General features: G+C 33.8%; 3 protein-coding genes across 3 annotated transcripts in view; 2 read left to right on the top strand and 1 right to left on the bottom strand.

The window, feature by feature from the left end:
- Positions 1 to 19,920, top strand: part of LOC125666820 (receptor-interacting serine/threonine-protein kinase 1-like) — a 542,042-nt gene that overhangs the window by 121,185 nt on the left and 400,937 nt on the right. The window lies entirely within an intron of this gene.
- LOC125667091 (ganglioside-induced differentiation-associated protein 1-like) lies at positions 110 to 7,242 on the top strand. Its single transcript, XM_048900445.2, has 5 exons — positions 110 to 214; positions 1,849 to 2,050; positions 2,420 to 2,590; positions 2,788 to 2,988; positions 3,287 to 7,242. Exons 1-5 carry the CDS (start codon positions 146 to 148, stop codon positions 3,610 to 3,612), a joined length of 969 nt encoding a protein of 322 aa, XP_048756402.1. The 5' UTR covers positions 110 to 145; the 3' UTR covers positions 3,613 to 7,242.
- On the bottom strand, positions 7,752 to 18,847 carry LOC125667099 (GEL complex subunit OPTI-like). Its single transcript, XM_048900459.2, has 4 exons — positions 18,583 to 18,847; positions 11,778 to 11,881; positions 11,334 to 11,463; positions 7,752 to 8,525 (listed from the first exon to the last, which is right to left on the bottom strand). The coding sequence occupies exons 1-4, from the start codon at positions 18,688 to 18,690 to the stop codon at positions 8,481 to 8,483; spliced, it is 387 nt and encodes a 128-aa protein (XP_048756416.1). The 5' UTR covers positions 18,691 to 18,847; the 3' UTR covers positions 7,752 to 8,480.

The raw sequence follows: 19,920 nt of genomic DNA on the forward strand, positions 1-19,920 counted from the left end.
TAAAAATAACAATGATTTAATAAATTTTTGGGATTTAAGTGAAATTGGTTGCATCCCTATGCTTACCTACTTCAAACTCATGATAGTTCATCAATTATTTAATGCATTCTCCCCAAGCACCACCTTGCAGACAGCTGTTTTGAGAATGGCAATGCCAAAGACAGAAAAGAAATTCATATTATATTACTTTCCAACTTCATATTCTTCCCAAAAGGTATGATGTTTTTCTGTAATGTATGAATAATTAAGTACGTTGTAATTACTCAATGTTAAATTGTGTTCTGTACCCGTTATGTTATACATACATTTAGTGTACTTTTGTAGTGCATGGTGAAGGTCAAAATGACAGAATAGAACTTACTCCGAAAATGAGAACATGGGTTTGCATTCAGTATTAAATCCATATTCATAAACAGTGTTACAGCATTAATGGCTCAATTCAAAGACATGGTTAATATAAATTACCATTTTTGTAGAGCAAGCAGTTAATTTAATATTATATGGACCTCATGTTTTGGGAACTATTCATTGTTGGGTATGAAATACGCTTATAATCACTTATTGATTAGACACTAGATGTTCAGTCTTTACTTAGTCTTGAAAAATACAAAAACTGGTGCTTTATAAGCACATTTTCTATTTTGCTAAGATTGACCATTTCTGCTAGCCAAGCATTAATTAATTTACAATCTGCTCAAGATTGTATAAACATGTATTGGGAGGGGAGCAGATCATAAAGACTTGGCTTGCTAAGACACACAGGAGCTTGCCATACATATTTAAAAATTATTTATATATTAGATATGCAATGGAACCACAAGGGAAGATGTTGCACTCAAAACACTAAAGATTATGTTGCTAGTTTTAATAGCTCACCTGAGCTGAAAGCTCAAGTGAGCTCTTCTGATCGCCTGTTGTCCGTCGTCTGTCTGTCTGTAAACTTTTTACATTTTTTATTTCTTCTCCAGAACCACCGGGCCAATTATAACCAAACTTGGCCAAAAGCATCCTTGGGCGAAGGGCTTTCTAGTTTGTTCATATGAATGGCCATGGTCCCTTCAAAGGGGAGATAAATGCAAAAATAGGGTGGGGTCATTTAAAAATATTCTTCTCAAGAACCACTGGGCCAGAAGAGCTGAAATTTACATGAAAGCTGTCTGACATAGTGCAGATCAAAATTTTACATACAAATATGTATAGGGAAAATCATTAAAAATCTTCTTAAAAATCACTGGCCAGGGAAGTTTACATTTACATGTAAATATGAGCCAAGGTGTCTCAGGTGAGCTTTCCTGTGTACGTGAGCAGTGACACTGTGTAGAGTGACTCAAATTAAAGACAATTTTAGGTCCTTCCAAGCTTTATGGCTTTTGTAAATTATATTTACTGCTCTTTAAGGTTAAACTGAAAATATTATTTTGGTCTCTTGGTCCTTTTCCACATCATAAATCAAGATGGATGAACAGTTGTCAACTGATCTCTAACCAATGATAAACAACTAGGCTGTCCAAAGTCACGAATATTAGCCCCTTATCAGTGAAACTGAAGTTTCATCTTCATCTGTCTGACTGTTCCACTTGGTTTTCTGCACTAATTTTTTTTTATCATATTTGAGTTAGGAAGCATTGTATTATTTAGGATTTGGTCATTACAAACATATATATGTATATATATTTATTAGAAAACTTACTACGTTTGAAATTGTATGTTATAATATCATTTGTCTTTTCAAATTGATGTACCGGTATGTCATTCATCATATTGGTTAAGTCAATAAAGAATTGTTTTTGGTTTAGAAATAAAGTAACTTCCGTGACTAGTGAATAATGTATTTAATATTTTCAACAGGTCCTGCTTGCTTTCTTTGAGAAAGAATTGTCCTTCACTCCCCGTCTTGTCAGTTTATTTTCTGGACAACACAATCAACCATGGTATGTCAAACTGAATCCAGAGGGTGCACATGTGCCTGTTCTCAGGGACGACACATTGAACATTACTTTCACAGACCCTGCCAACATCATGGAATATGTGGACAAATCCTCAGAAAATGGTACATAGCTATTTTTACATTCCTACATCTATATTCTTAAGTGGTACTATACACAAACAATTTTTGTCCCATGTTATTTTTGTCCAGGTGCATTGGAAATTGATTCTATCCACTTGTGAATCAGTCCAAATGAATTTATATTTGACCAGCTTTGAATTTGCCTATTTCTAATAACGGTGAAATGAACAAAAATTAAGCAGGGGCAAAATTTACCCTGTATACAGTACAACAAACTTTGTGTGTAATGTAGAGAAAGGTATGTTTTAGTATGCCCACTAGCAAGGCTCTTCAAGACTACACCTTGTCCATCAAGTTTAGTAATCAATCTTTTTTCTTTCTTTTCATCTTGGATTGATACATCTCTTTCAGGTGAGAGGTTATTTCCTGATGAGTCCTCAGAACTTGGTAGACAGGTTCGACAGCTGTGTAAGAGGCTGGATATGATTGAAATGGACGTCATAACTTACGGCATTATCTATCACCCACATCTTTCTGATGCGGGATGTGGGATATCGGGGGCGGAGCAAAGGAGCATGAGAGGTGGGCACCCATCACTTTTATACACCCTCCTTCTAAAATATAGAATTTCTAGCAATGAATTGACTGTTCCATGACATATCATCACGTTATTAAGATATAATATGTTTAATAAAGTGGATGAAAAGGAATGTTATTAAAATCAAGAATTTTATTAAACAAGATCTCAAATTTAGCAAATTTTGGGGGTTTTTTCCTAGAAAATTTTGCCAACAGACTGAGCTATTTGACGGAGTTAGCAGCTGCCCACCCAGCACTCAGAGATAGTTACCTGACAAAGAGCCAAATAGCAGCACAAAAATTTGACATCATCACAGATGAAGCAAAGGTCAAAGGTCACTTAGAGGGCCTAAAGCGTACCATGAAAGACATCGAACAGCAGTTAAATGATTTGAAAGAGAGTAAGTCAAGACAATTTTTGAAATTCAGTGAGAGCATCGGATGACACCAACATTCATTGGTAATATTATAAATAGATATGAGAAAGTAATTGGGTCACACAGAAGAAATTAGAATGAGAATTGAAACATGTAATATAATACCAGAACCAGGGATCTAATGGTGATAACCATTTCAGATAGACTCTGTAGTTTGAAAAAGTTGGTCTAATTTATTGGTTTTAATAATTTTCAAACATTAAAATACCATTATTTCATTTTAATCTGCTAATTACTTTTGAGATTTCTCTTTTTTTGACAGAAAATGGAGATGTAGCAGATGAATTATGGTTGTTTGGACCAATGTTTACAGCCGCAGACATCCATCTTACAGTGCTTTTATACCGCTTGACTTTGTTAGGCATGGACAAACATTATTTTTCACAAAGCCAGTTCCCAAATATTGACAGTTATTTCTCCCAAGTCAGGAAACGTCCAACCTATGCAAGATTGGAGAAAGAAATCTCGACACTGAGACTGACATTGTTGTGGGAAAACTTGAAAACCTGGTCTCCATTCTTTGTGGGGGCAGCAGGCCTCGGGCTTGTTGCAGGAGGAGCTTATTTTGTTTATCAAAAGAATAAATGATAATGATATGGTCAATTTTTAAATGAACTTGATATTTTGAAGGTTATTTTTTACAACATGGCATCTTCACAAGTCAAGGGTCAGTGCGAGGTAATGAATCAATAACCCTTGACTTGTGAAGATGACAACATAGTAGATGTGACACTAAGAATGATGTAGATGTTTGGTTTTGTTCAAGATGTTGTGTACTATTGTACTTACCTGTAATTTGATTTACAAATTTTGTTTTAGAGTTGTGTGCATTTTACATTTACTGAAATGTTGACCAAATTTTAAGGTCATTTGGATTTTATCAGTGCAATTATTTTATGATTTTAAAGATTTTGGTGCTTCCATAGAAGAGGTTTTATTTCACTTTCATTTCACTTTTTGATCTGAAAGTAGCTAGCATTCTGTCAATAACAGTCAGATTTAAATGGAGATAAGAAACTAGAAACCAAGGAGATGTTTTGTATTATAATGGCTATGTTTGTTTGAAGTACGATTATTTTGAAAATATGTGTATATTGAATGCATTAATGCAAAACAATTTCAAAGTAATATCCCTTTTAAACTATAAATACGAATGCAATGTACATGCGCAGATCTAGAGGGAGGGGGACCCTCCCTGGAATTTGCAAAGATAAAAAAATTACAATATAACGATTTATAAGAAAAATGAGTTATATCACGGGTTCGATTTTGTGAAAAGGTTCGAACCACACCCCCACCCCCACAAAAAATTTCTGGATCTGTGCTTGAATGTACATGATCTTATCATACCTGCTATTCAATACAGCTAGGACACAATTTTTCCTGGGAATTCAACCTTCCTCAAATGTCCATATCGGACAGAAAAAATACCATAAATTAATGTATCTGCTCCATAGTTTCTAGAGCACTTCTGTTTGATATTTACCATTTGATGATAGATTTTACATATCATGTGACTAAATCCTGATTGACCGTATTTTATGAATGTGACATAGTACAGCGTATTAGGTGTTGATATGGTTCAGTACTCCTCGATTTCTCCGCTGCAAATTTAAATATTTCAGGGGACTGTTTTGACTACAAAGTACTCAACAAAAATGCAAAGAAAACTTGGGAAGTATATGCATGCTATAAGAAATATACAATTGTACATAAAAGTTGTTTTTCGTTAAGAAGTTCCTAAACAACGGATTTAATGTCCCTTAATCCCAGAAATATATTATTAAAAAGTAGAAGATCATGGTTATTTTTAATACATATTTTTAGTTATTGAAAGCAAATTGACCTATTTAAGTCGCACAGTATTAGGATTCATGCTTGTTGCTACACTGTTACAGTATACGTTTTGATTTTATAGAATGTCATCCATTTGTGTGGATCATCACATTCTGTTTTTCTGAATCTGTATCACCTTTCTCTGAAATTGATAACATCATAAATCGTAAGCCTTCTTTGGTGTTGAAATAGACAGATTGTGCCAATGCACTGTCATCTAAGCTTGTAATCTTAGATGTACATGTATATACAGGGTGTATAATACATTTACTAGTCATTTGATTTAACGAGCAAAATCCCACCTCACTGACAGCTGTATATCATCAGATCAAAAGAGAAATGATGTATCTTGTTCTCATGATCTGCGTCAATTAACTCAACATGATTCATGCTCTTTGGATAGTGATAATATGAACATATATATTAGTATATATATGTGTACAATGGTATTAATTGAACTATCTTGCTGGGTTTCATATAAATCTTGTAGTTAAAACTTATATAAATAAATCATATCTGACATATTAGTTGGATGCTATGGTTACTAAGTAGTAGTGGTGAGGGATACTTATAAGGCAAGGGGGCTGGAGGCAATTACTTGGACAATCCTAACTTCAAAAGAAGAAATTTTCATGATATTTTTAGCATATCAAAGCCATAGACTGTATTAAAAATCTTAACAATGGCGTGATGAGAAAAGCTTATCTTGCATGAATACTTCCTTAGTTCTTTTTTGGATTATCATAGTGTAAAGATCCAAAAATAATCAAATATGCAAGCATCCTCATGCAATGTAAACTCAAATTTGTTCAGAACATGACCCCAGGGGTCAGATCAGGGGTTTATAATATTTTTTTTAAATTGAAATATTTTTTAAAGAACCACTAGCGTACAAGTGATAGAGATTTTATTTTAAACCACAACCCCTGTGATTACGAGAAGTTTTAGGAATATACAAGAAACTTCTTTTTAAAATATCTACTTCCAAGAACTACAAGGATACAATTTGTCGAATAAATTGCACGTATCCTCCTGTAAGATTAAAGCTCGTTCCATGACCTGGAGCAAGAGTCGGGCCGCAAAAAGGGTTTATTTAGAATAAATGGGACTGTCTTGAAAAATAAGTAATATTTGGGCAAGGCAAGAAAATGTCTGAACTGGGCCTAAATATTGCTTATATTTAAAGACAGTATTAATGTATTTTGTTTATCTTGTGACCTAAGTGTTTGCAAAATATCTTCCAATCTATGCAATGCATTTTAAGTAGTTCTATATGTAACCATTTACTAAATATTAAAATATTAGGTAGATTATTCATTTTTGTCAAGTTGAAAAATATAGGAAAGTGTTGAGATGGAATATTGTGTTTACTTTAGAATGCCCTTTGAAAGCACCATTAAATGATTTGTAAAGTTTGTTATTTATCAAGTTATTTTCCATTTTAATGGCTTTTTATCAGTAATTATAGTAATGTGTTCTGGTTTATAGAAACAGTACGATTTTCTTATTTTGTAATGGAGCGTTTTAAGCCCATACCCTTTGATGAAAATTCTATGGACAACTTTTTTAATATAATTACTTAATTAACAGAATACATTATTCTGATTGTCTACAAATGTTTGATTAGTGTGTAGCGGTTCCTTAAAGTACAATCTCTGATACTACACATATTAATGAATACCTGTAATCTACACTACTTCCTACGTTACTTTATAATCTCCTGTGGGTTGAATATCCCATATAAGTAAAGGGAGGAAACTTTGGTCCATTGAATTTACAAAGTCTAAACCTACACCGATTTTTAAAAAAATACCAATACACTGTATTTTGTTCATGTATTTTGAAAAGTAAAGTGTAACAGCCTAGAATGATATCACCTACATGTATTACTGTATGTTAATCATTCACCATTATCATCAGGCACATACCAGCTCTACTAGTATATATTTATATGTAATGATAAATATGTAAAAGATCAAGAGTGTATTACTAAATCTATTACATATTGGATATCATGCTATACACTGTTTTATGTGGCAACATTGTTATTTATTATTGCACTCAATAAGTAACACTGCATTTCCATTGACGTTGATGTGTTTTTTAAACCCGTTTTAACTGAGTAGTATTTATTGATGTATAGCTACATCTGTAGTAGGTGTATCAATTATTTCATAAGCCATATACTCTATATTTAAAGGAATTATAATCTCATTTATACTGCTGACTGAATGAGAAGTTTTTGGAGAATGTGCAAGTCTTTTGCATCAGTAGAGTATTATTTTTTAAAATGTTGATATTGTTGGGTTTGTGTACACTTTTTGTTAGTTTGTGATGTATTGTAATACTTCCTGTTATCAGAGAATAAAGTTGGAAAATGTTTAAGGCATTAAATTTCATCACCTAGAATAACGAGAAAACCTAACCGAGACTTCAGCTGTGAAAAATATTGAACGTACTCTTTGTTACCAAAATTTATAATTATATGAATGTCATTGCCAATTTTCAGTACTAAAGTTCATGACCTCATGTCATTGTCAATTTTCTGTAGTGAAGTTCATGACCTTACATGTATGTCCTTGCCAATTTTCAGTAGTCAAGTTCATGACATCATGTAAGGAATATACATGTCAAATCTTAGCTTTTACCATATCTGTTTCACCAAGTCATGGTAGAGATCATTTACTCGCAGTCAAAAGTTTTCTTACTACGTCACCATAATGACAGGAAAATACATCATACTTCTCGCAAAATAGTCAAGTGAAAATACATCATACTTCTCGCAAAATAGTCAAGTGAAAATACATCATACTTCTCGCAAAATAGTCGGAGCAACCGTGATTCAATACCATTTGATTAAGTTCAGAGTCAAAAAAATCCACACAATTAAAAACTGAGCAAATTTAAATTTATTCAATACTCTAAAGTAAAAAAACATGACTTTGGTTGAATTCAAAATGGCACAAAACTGTTTTCCAATGCAACATTAATAATCATTATTAATGTGCAAAGATTTTCCTGTAAACAGTATGTATCATGTTTGAACTCGAGAGAAAAATTCTATGTTACGAGTAAATGTATCTTGTATAGGTATATGACTCTGTCAATGACAAATGAACAAATATCAAGTTTTTGCGTATATTTCGACGATAAGTATTTCCCCGATTATATTTATTAAATATCTATAATTGATCTTCTTCTGCATATCAGACCGATCTCTACTACAACTGATCATCACTAACATTAAAACAAGTATTACTGAATACAAGTCATTATTTTGACATGTTAAAAATACCATATAAAACTTGAGGAACATTTAAAATACATGTGTGCACACTAAACACACACATGTTCATCTGAAAAATACAACCAGTGTCTTCCAGAGTGCTTAAAAGTCAAATATTGTTTGATGAACAAAATATACTACTCCATAAATGAAAATCATGGTTTTCAAGAGAAAAGTACACTTTACACTGATAGAACAACATAAATCTCTTTGTAATGATTAAAACTGCACTGTCTCTTCCATGCTAATAATGACACAGTCTTGATTGCCGTGTTAAGTGTGAAATGAATCCTCCTAGGTGTTTCTTGATGTTCTCCTTGCTCTGAAATCAATGCTATGATTCGGTGTGTAGTGATGAATAGATTACAATCCATGTTACCTGAAAGAACAAAATGTGCCTGTGAAAAATAGAATCCTGTGTTTGCGTGAACACCAACCAATTTCATATCGAATATTAAAGATCTTTGAGACACTCCCAGATCTGATATGTCGCTATGCATATATAACAACATAACAAATTTGGGAGGGGATCAAAGATCTTATTTTAATCAGATTTGATTTTTTGGTCACTCCAGCTATTGCATTTGGTCTGCATCTGTTGTGCATTAACGATTGAACATTTTTAACCTCTTGATAACTACCACACTGCCAAAAAATTTACGAGTTTTCAAAAATCTTCTGTACTACCACACATTTAAAAAAACTAAATGCATAGTGTTCTAGAGCAGGAAGGCCTCTACCAAAATTGTAAATTTTATGATCCCCAGGGTAGAGGTTCTGACTCCAGGGCGAGGCCAAACTTGGTATATACGTAGTATGTATGTGCAAAACATTTAAAACATATCTTCTTTAATTCTACTGATACTAAATTGAAACTAAATGGATATTTAAAATGAGAAGATAGTTCTTTACTATAATTGTAAATTTCATGATCTCAGGGGTAGGGGTTTTAGTATCAGGATGGGGTCAAAATGGTCAGTGATTGAATTTGTAAACAATTGAACATTTGTTCTTCTTTTTTATAACTTCCATTTCAATTCTTTTCAGATTTGACATGAAGCATCTTTGAAACAAGGGTGACGTAAACTGTAAATTTTACGACTGCACCCCTGGAGCCTTAGGGGTGGGCCAAAAACTACAAAAAATGGACCATTTTTCAAAAATCTTCTCTACAACCACACATGTATAAGAACAAGAGTACCGCCAACGGTACATAATACACCCGTGAAAAGCTAATATAGGGTGTTTTTCTTACACAGTGATTTGTAGAACTTGGCTTTAAGTAGTATCAGCAATCATCAGGGTGTGACATACTTTCTTTGCATTGTAAAAACAAGACAAATCATGTACTCTCTATGTAAAATTTTCATTTGGCATAAGATAGAGCTTATGGTTCGGTTTGTATCCTGCCTACAAGGTTTTCCAACTAAGTGATACAGCAACCTTGACCTTTGACCTCTAACCTTGGAAAAACAAAAGGCAACTTTCCTCTCATCATGGTGTTTAAATGTACCAAGTTGCAATATCCTGGACCTTACAGTTCAGTTTGTATCCTGCCTAGAAGGTTTTCCTACTAAATAATACTATGACTTCTGACCTTGAAAAACAATATTAGACATCTTTCTCTCATCATGGTAATCAAATACACTAAGTTGCAATATTCTGGAGCTTGCGGTCCAGTTTGTTTCCTGCCCACAGGAGTTTCCTACTAGGTTTTCCTACTAAGTGATACTACAACCTTGACCTTTGATCTTGAAAAACAATAGGCATCTTCCTCTTATCATGGTGATCAAATGTACCAAGTTCTAAAATCCTGTAAAATCTGTATCCTGCCCACAAGGTCCGGATGTCATACCATAATATATCCCGTCTTCGACAGGTGCATGAAAACTAAATGTGTAGTGATGTAGAGCAGGAAGGCCTGTTTGTACATTTCATGATCCCTGTGATATAGTTTCTGATTCCAGGGTAGGGCCAAACTTGGTATATAGTATTTGTGTGTAAAACATTAAACAAGAGGCCCACAGGCCTTATCAGTCACCTGAGTAATAGTTAAAAGTATCACTAGTCCCAAGGGCTATGAAACCTAGAAAAGATTTCTACTGGTAAGCTAAATTCTAAGATTTAGCAAATGTATGAAATAATATGTGTTCTTATAACTTAAATGCCCCCCCCCCCCCCAAATTGCCTATACTGATATAAAGCTTTAAATAATACATGTAACATTAACACAATCAGTGGCAGATTTAGGGGGGGGGGGGGGTGCAGCCAGCACGCATGCCCCCAAACATTTTCAAATTTAAGGTAAATCGTGGTATCTTGTTTAGAAAAAATGTACTAAACGATAAAAGAAGCAATAATTTCTTCCTCTCCCAGAGAAATAAATGACAAAACCCTTAAAATTTGCATCATTTTATTAATTTCACCTCATGAAAATTGAAAGAAAACAGTACAAATGACCAAATAGGAGAAATATTTCAAACCCTATAAAATCTGTAAAACCCAGACCTCCTGCCTCATGAAGTTGCGACCCCCCTCCCCCACGGAACCGCAATTCCTGGATCCGCCCCTGACAATAAGATTAATTTGGACCCACCCTGGAGTTGCAAAATTAACAATTTTGGAACATGTACTAAAATTTATTTCTATTCATTGATGTAAATATTTCCAATCATTTCTGAAACTTACTGAAGATATTGAAAATGGGCAAGTGACATCATACAAACAGGAACCTGTGTTAGCACTGGTCCACACTGACTGTAAATCCCAGTTATTACAAAGAAGCCCAAGGGACAGCTAATTTTGCTTCATCATGAGCATAATTTGTTACATCCAATTATTTTCCATGTTTTTGTTCTTTGATTTAAGAAACTGTGATTGTGCCTTGACTACTGTAGATCACTTTTATTTCGCAATTTATACCTTATCATTGGATACAATATACCTCTTCAATGCATCACTGCTTAAGTCTTGTACGTGTATAGGTTTATTTGAGAGAACTCAATTTTCCCGAATGGCTAGTCTCCCAAAATTATGTGTATTTTAATGTTCTCACAAATAAAACGTGATTCACAGTATGTTAACTGTGTTTTATAGATACTGTAAATATGTCACACATGTACTATCCAAGATTCATCTATGCACTCAATTGTTAATTCTCTCCACATTAGCTAATGAACTAACATACCAGAAAAGCTGCAAATGATGTCATAAGTCCCTCTTTTAAGATTTCTGAAGTTCCACCATATTCCTCATCATCAATCTTTTGAAACATGTTGTAGTACATGTACACAATACCAAGGTTGAAAATGAAAAATCTGTAAATATGGGCAAACAAGTGTACACGTAACATAAGATGACACCAGTCATAACTTTAATTCACATGTACATTATCATGGTTTGTTTATTTATCCAAACTGACTACATGTATATCCATACTTCACAGTTCACACAGCTTGAGTTTATATCAAATTTAAAAGGAATAAATGACAGTTCTCTTACATATCTACTGTTACCAATGTGGGAACTGTATGTAAAAATAGTACTGGAATTTGTGATCTTTTTTAATTTTAGAGTAATTTGTCCTCGTAGTGTAAAAAAATTCAGGTAAAAACACTGCTTTACAACTTACAAAAGCAATCCAAAAAATCCTTTAAGAGGAAGTAATCCCCATACCAAGCCTTGAACAAGACCAATCACTTGTCGCATCCAGTAAATGACGTCCAGAAATTCATCCTGAAAAACAGCAAGTGGGTTACCTTAAGGTAGCTCGATCCTCATGTGACTTATCAATATTAATGGTTAAAAGTGGAAAAACTTTATTAATTTCCACTCAATATAGTTTAATGTAATTAATAACCAAAGAAAATGTATATGTTGCCACCTTTTTAAAGATGTCAGACATACAAAAACAGAAGTATACATCATCATCGGAAAATCACACATTTTCGATAATCAGAATAATTAAAATAGATAAAAACTTGTTGAAATGACAAAATTTAAATATGAACAGTTTAAAAAAACTGCTAATTCATAAATATGTATGGATTAATTGTGGATATTAGGGAAACCAATGTATAATAGACATCCAGTAGAGGAAATCCCAGCATAGGAGTTATTGCCCTTGACAACATTTTTAAAATCATAAATAATTGATTATCTATGAAAAATATAAATTTTTTCTGTATTAAATAGTTTACCAGATTTTTTATTATTTCCAGTGAATAAAATTTCTCAGAAAAATATATATCTACCATGCGCAAAGTTTAAATTATTAAGATTTTTGCAAAAACCTATGACATCACATTAGGATCGGTCTACCTTAAATATCAAAAGATGCTTAAAAACGGTGAGTGGGTTACCTTAAATATCAAAAGATGCTTCAAAACGGTGAGTGGGTTAATTTGTATTAATCAATGATGCTTCTGTTTTTCTGACATTTATTTATACATCCTCACACATGAAGTTTATGGAGAAAATAAATCCAAAAATTCATAAAAGTACATGAAGTCCTCCTATATCTTTGCTTTTCAATATATACTTGCACAGGTGCACAAAGAATAAAATGCTGACATTGAATGGTTCAAAAGTTTCTACTTTTTTAAAAGTAGTGTAGTAAATTTCTGTTATATCATAAATAAACTTCAAATTTTTAATTTCAACTTAATTCATGCACTGATAGGCTATTAAAATTTGGAAAGAAATTATCCCAAGTGGTCTGTGCATTGGGATTCATTTAAAATAAACATGTATGCCTAATAACCCCATCCTAATACCTTTTCTCCAAGAGTTCATTCATCCTAAATTCTGATTGACTAAATTTCATGTTAGTTTTATGTTAGCTTTACTTATATAATTGCTTATATCATTAAAAATTGAAAATAAGAGGGTAAGAACTGTGACGATGGCGCTTCATGAATCGTATTCCCGGAGTGTTTCATTTCTTAGTCATAATACAAGAGATGTTTGTAAAACATGTATGCCCCCCATGGTGCAAAGTTGAAAAGGGTTATACACATGCATCATTTAATTGATAGTAGTACAGTATCATCAATTAAAAATATTAAGCAGACAATATCTTCCTATGTCAGGAATGGATTGACCCGGCATTTGACCTAAAAAAAAATATATACTACTACATCTACTCCATATGCTGTACCTGTGTATTAAGTTTGGTGTCAATCAAGCAAAAAATTCTTAAAATATAGGAGACAATATATTACTATGTCCAGTTTAACCCTTGACCATGTGACCTCAAAATCAAAAGGCGTCATCTACTCCTGAAGATGTACCTGTGCAGAATTGAATTCTGATGTCAGTCAAGCAAAGGATTCTCAAGATACTGAGCAGACAGTATATACCTATGTCCAGTTTGACCCTTGACCTTGTGACCTCAAAATCAAGAGGGGTCATCTTCTTCTGAAGATATACCAGTGTACAAAGTTTGATGTCTGTCAAGCAAAGGGTTCTCTAGACATTGAGTGGTCAGTATATTCCTATGTCCAGTTTGACCCTTGACCTTGTGACCTCAAAATCAATAAGGGTCATCTAATTCTTGGGATGTAAGAGTGTACCAAGTCTGTTGTCTGTAATACACCGAATTATAGGTACGAATAATTATTTGCATAAGATAAAAATTTTAGATAACAAGGCTTGCTCCATCTGTTCGGAAGAACCAGAAACCATTGTAAAAACTGTCCATTTGTTGCCAGAAGTTGGTCATGCCTGTCTTTTTTGATATTACAAAAGACAGGGAAAAGAGTGCAATTTGATTCACAAACAATAATATTTGGCTTATTGACTGAACATGAAAATAATTAATCGTATTACTATGTTGGTCAAGAGATGTTATTTTCATTCTCAAGGAAAGGTTTACTTATACATTTAATGATATTTTAGCATATTTACAATTATACTATTCACATGAAAAAAGCTGAGACAGCTCCTGGTTCTGCATAGCTGCAAATCTGTAACTCTCTGGGACAGACGAGAGAACTACAGATCCACCCCTTATAAAAACCTTCACTTTACAGCACAGAAAAAAATGTGCATGGCTGAGGCCTTAAATTGTTGTGTTCTTGAATCACTGTCTCAAAAATTTAATATATTTTTTTCATATTTCCCCACTATAATTGGTGTCTTAACATACCCATGTGACTAAAAAACTCAGATTCAAATATTGGTGGTGAAAATTAAACAATTGAACTCCGTTTTTCTAAATTAATGTATGAAGGTTTTGGCACAATAAGTAAATTCACAGGTAGGGTAGGCAAATTTCTCCTGATCACTTACCCAAAGGCAAGTGCTTAAAAATGATTAAATCATTTTGTCAGCCATTGCAAAGTGTAGGCACGTGCATATTTTCAATATATTTTTGATGCAAATGTATTCTGAAATTTTCTTTTTACAAAAGCTGACAAACCAATCCTACATATTTTCTGCAATGCATGTACCGTAACTAAATTTTGCTGAACTTTCGTATCTCAAACATTGATATCTCGAATATTACGGATATACAGTAAAATATCTGTATCTCAAACATGGTTTATCTCGAATACCCTGCTTGAGTCGAAGTCGACCGCCGATCCCGGCCATTTTCCCTATATAAATGATTGAAAAAACTTCTGATATTTCGAACACAGTAATCTCGAATACTCCGCTTATGTCGAAGTATTTTCAAGGTCCCATACCCTTAATTCACCTGGTTTATCTCGAAGTGCAGTCGATTTTCCGCTCTGCTTACCATACCTGGCATTGTTAAGTCACACATTCACACCCGCAGCTGCATCAATTATAATTAATAACCGCTAATCCACGCTCGCTTTTTCCGAGCAGCCCAGGTCACAATAAATGGTTCAACAGCTTGGGTGATTAGAGAAGCTTTCCAACATTACGGCTAAAGTTCACCGCCAATTATGAACTAACACACCCGATTCCAGGGATGGTGTTTTGAATAACACACGCTCTATCATTAACATGTGGGTTAGATAAACGCACAAAATCGTCGAAGTACGCTGGAAGGTAATGCTCTTAATAACGATAATGCATTTAATAATACACGCTTCATCATTAAAACTAGTACAGAAAAAATACAAAAATTTATCTGATAAACATTTAAAAGTTATTTTTCATCTGTCTTTTCTGTTTCTTACATGATAGGTTCTTTCATTACAACGCAATAACTACATCCTTGTCGAGCCTGGACATCAATAAACTTAAAGGTCATAGGAGACGATTTTCAAAAAAAAATTGTTTTGCACGAAAATGTGTTCTTTAATTGCTTAACATATAATATGTTTTACAGCGTTACCGTGCTTGAGGGCGAAGCAAAAAAGTTTTGGCATTAGTATCTATATCGAAAACAGGACAAAAACAACCCGAAGTTAGCACGCGGACGGAGCTGTATCAAAGCATCCTAATTTTGGACATTTGATCCGCCTATATATTGAACGCGGGAAATATAACGCAATCGATGTAAACAGTACATTGTGACGTCATATTAGGCGTCGTTGTTTAGCAAATTTACAAACATAGCGTTTGAACCACAACAAAAAATATGGGGATAATCGTGGGGTGATTATATATTATTAGGAAAATAAGATTTACATGCTTTTACGGATTTTATGTAACATCTCAGAACGACGTGAACTAGGATAGACGAGATTCAAAATGGAGGAATACATGTCCACGCGCTAATATTCGAATCGACGCCATTAGGTACCAAACTTTTCAAGTTCCATAGGTATGGTTTAATTTTTCATTATTTTCCTATATTCTCCTTTTAAACATGTATATACGTGTTACCTATAGGGAGAGCTCCGCTCTCACGGCCTTTTGGGCCGTGAGAGGGCTTCGCCCTCTATAAAGAAGTCATTAAGAAAAAATCGTAAGGTAACAGGCGCTACAGACCGTCAAATGTTGCCGTGGTGTGAAGTATCAAAATAGTAAGATGACTAATCTCCCTTGCTTGATGACGTCAAAAGAGACCAGCCTGACGCAAATGTGTATTTGTTTATACTAACAACTGCGGGTTTTAGCCGTCAAAATGTTCAATGTCTAAATGATCCAACGTTCAGAAAGACTTGGGTGTGAAATCTACACCGAGAACACAGAACTCGAAGTTGTTTGACAATCATTTTACGCAATTACGGGGGTTGATGAGGATCAGTTTCGTTATTGTATTCACTCTACTTTGGCAAAAACTAATGGGTTTATGAAATTAAATCTTCGACCAGATGCAGTTCTAACTATTTTCGACTAGGCTACAAACCAACGGCAAGCACGGCGAAGACGAGAAAATCGTGCAAAACGTTGACTGTACTGTAGGCCTATATAATGACGGTAGACTACATGTACACTATAGTACAGATATTCATAATTTAGTATAAACATGATCTGATTTGTTTAGAAATGAAATTTGACTATGAAATAGTTATATGAAGCTTTTCTGATCAGAATTTTTGTCTCTGAATACATAAGTAAATAAATTGAAGGTGAATAGGTCTAACTTTATATGTTGAAAGTTGCATTATCAGACACCCCCACCCCCCCCTTTTCTGTTTGAAAAAGAATGTTCAAAGCAAATGGTGGAGCATATTGAAATTACAAGTTTTTATATCAGGTGAAATAAACCAATTTTACGGTCATGCAAGAGTTGGGGGATGATTTTTTTTCTTTAAATGAAGCACTAATTTGCACGTTGGTTTCCTTATTAGGGTAAAAAGTTTAAACAAAAAATAACGTTCTCCACATAAAACCAAAGGGGGATGAGAGGGTGCCCACCTTTTTTGTCAGTCAACCTTCACCCCCCCCCCCCTTGGAAAAAAAAGATGATGCATCGCTGTGTCTGCATGGGGTTAGAAAGCGCAAGAATAACTATCTATATTTCTCTTATTGTCATCAGAGAATGTACTCTGAAATTATCAAACATTTATCATTAACCAGTCAGTATTGTTTCAACCGATTCGAAATAAATAGGATCTTGATCGATCTTCTTGTTCGTCCTCCGATGAAAAATCGTAGATGTGGCTGGCATTTGCATTAATTATGAGTTCAAAGTGATATCCTTGTACATGTATAACAAACTATGGTTCCCCATTCAAAAACTCCTCCAGTTGCGAATAAATCGTCTATGGATGTGCCTTTGTTTTGATTCGCAAATCTGAGTGTGGTCTCTTATGACGTCACAAATTCAGGAAATCAGGAACGATAATCGGGTAACAATTTTCTATTCCGACTACCTTTGCACTTCAATTTCTTCGAGTTAATATTGTTTTTAATCTTAAAAAAGTATTTTTATCAGAAGTCTATGAAACAAAGTTGATAATTATGGAGAGAAAACGTATTGTTAAAAACCGTCTCCTATGATCTTTAAAGTAAGCATACAGGCATGATCATCTTAGTTTTGAAACACATTGTGAATTCAATTGGATGTTTATATATATTTGAAAAAAAACCGAAATGTTTATCTTTGAAATTCCACAATATTAATTAAACTATAATAAACAGCGACGGGGTTGTTGTTTATAATGCAAATCCCATACTATGCATCAAATATCCTCCTTCAAAAAAAAAAATATCCAAGATCGATTTTGGATATCTCGAATCCCCGGATATCTCTCTGTTTTTTCTTGGTCCCATTGAGTTTGAGATATTGAAGTGTTTGGCTGTACTTATTTCATGGCCTTACCTTTATTTTACGTGCATTAATAATCAACACGCAGCAATTCGCTTCATCTTGTAGCATTAAAGGAATATAGGACACATTCGAATGGTAGTAAGGGACTAAGAAACGGTTTAACAATCCAAATCATGGCAGCACTAGTGTAGAAAATCTTTTTTTTAAACTACGTAACATATGTATCAGTATCACTGACTATGCCATCACGAAAAATATACAGGTTGGGAACACTTCCACTATAGCAAGATCTTCTTGCTATTAAAACGCGATTATCCCTCTTTAAATAGCGAGACAGTAAACATTACCATAAACGAGTGTTTTGGTGTCTTTATTGAAAACGATGGCAAATTCCTTGCAATGCTGAATAAGTGCGACACACACTCAACATGATGCAAATTGCCTGTATAAAATTGACAACATTAGAGTCGAAACGTCGGTCGAAGCATAAACCGTCACCGACTCCGGTATTTACACGTTTTCCAGAATCAAAACATGAATGCTTGCGAAGAGAAGTCGATGAAAGCTATTCCTCTCGACTTCTCTACAGAGAATAACTCCATGGGTGTTTTTCTCGGTTGTACGGGATATATTTACTCTCTCTAGAGAGGGGTAATCACGTTTTCGCAAGAATATCTCACTGTAGGGGAAGTGTTCCCAACCTGATAGAGACATGTAGTTTTATATAAGTACTACATGGACAAGATAATATTTTGAATTTATGTTCTCAAACATATAAAATGACAACACTACATCATACTTTATCCTCCCACGTAGATCCTGAAGCAAATGCTTTAGATAATGTTGACATGTGTAGAAATCCATTGGCTGGTTTTTCATCTGTTCGCTTTCTTCCTAAAGATGCCATCAAACACTTTTTGGCAACAGAGTTTTAATCTAGATTACAAGAAATATTGAAGTATTTGTCAAGCACAGGGAGTTCAAGGCCAGGTTGTTGAAATTTAAAACTGGAATCCTTCTGGACACGAGCTTCTCACATCATATAAGAATTTGTCACACTCCGATCTCGATCATAATTCATATATCTCTATCATGGGCACCTAAATAAATATATTAATCATTTACTCAATAAACAATATACTTTTGTTACAATACCCCAATTAGAGACACAGGCACACGGCGAGTTTCAGTAATAATTTTTTTAAATGCCTACCTATAAACAAACTATTCACGTGAATAGTTTGTTTAGAGAAAGACATCTTTTTATTATAGATATCTAAAACGTCGAATGTCTGTGAGTAGAGAGTACAGAGATTTCTACTTGGGGGTAATGCATTAAGGAGGTACTCTACATCGTCACAATGGCTGAACAGGATAAAAAGATCAATATCAGAAATATTTGACTTTTCCTTTTCAATTTAAATACTTAGCCGATTAGCTCAGTAGGTTAGCATGCCGACTGATGAAATGTTGGTCGCAGGTTCGAGTCTTGGAGAGTTTCTTAAAAAATATTTCAGATTACCTGCTACTGAAACTACATTTTTGACGAAAATTTTCAACTTCAATACATTTATTATTGTACATATCCTCCACTTTTCATCTACGTCTAATTTCTTTGGTGTAGCATACCTCCTCAAGTAAATTTATGGTTTATCAGTTATGAAATGATTTATCAACATAATTTATCATTTTATTCAAGTGCCTATTATCTCTGTAGTGTAGGTCACTACATTACGATATAAATTTGTAGTTTATGACAAAATGAAAACCAATCAAGATCTGATCTTAATTAAATTACTAATAATCAGTTTGTATATATCGAGGTCTATGGAAGGTATATTTGTTTGAAAATATCATCTATTCAATATATACGATGCGTTCAATAATTCAATTATACAGATCTTTTCCAATAATCAATGATATCTTTAATTCTGAACATATTATTGCGCACATTAAATGGTGACATTAATTATTCCGCTGCATTGATGAGCGCCATAATTGAATTGTTGCTGTCTTCAAATGAATTGTGTGATCATATCGACAAAGAGAGCAATATATAATTGAGTTAATGCGCGCATCAATTCAATTTGATGCTCGCAATAATTGAATTATTACTCTATTAAATACCATTAATGAT

The sequence above is a fragment of the Ostrea edulis genome, chromosome 1 (genome assembly GCF_947568905.1).
Source record: "Ostrea edulis chromosome 1, xbOstEdul1.1, whole genome shotgun sequence".
NCBI classification, from domain to species: Eukaryota; Metazoa; Mollusca; class Bivalvia; order Ostreida; family Ostreidae; genus Ostrea; species Ostrea edulis.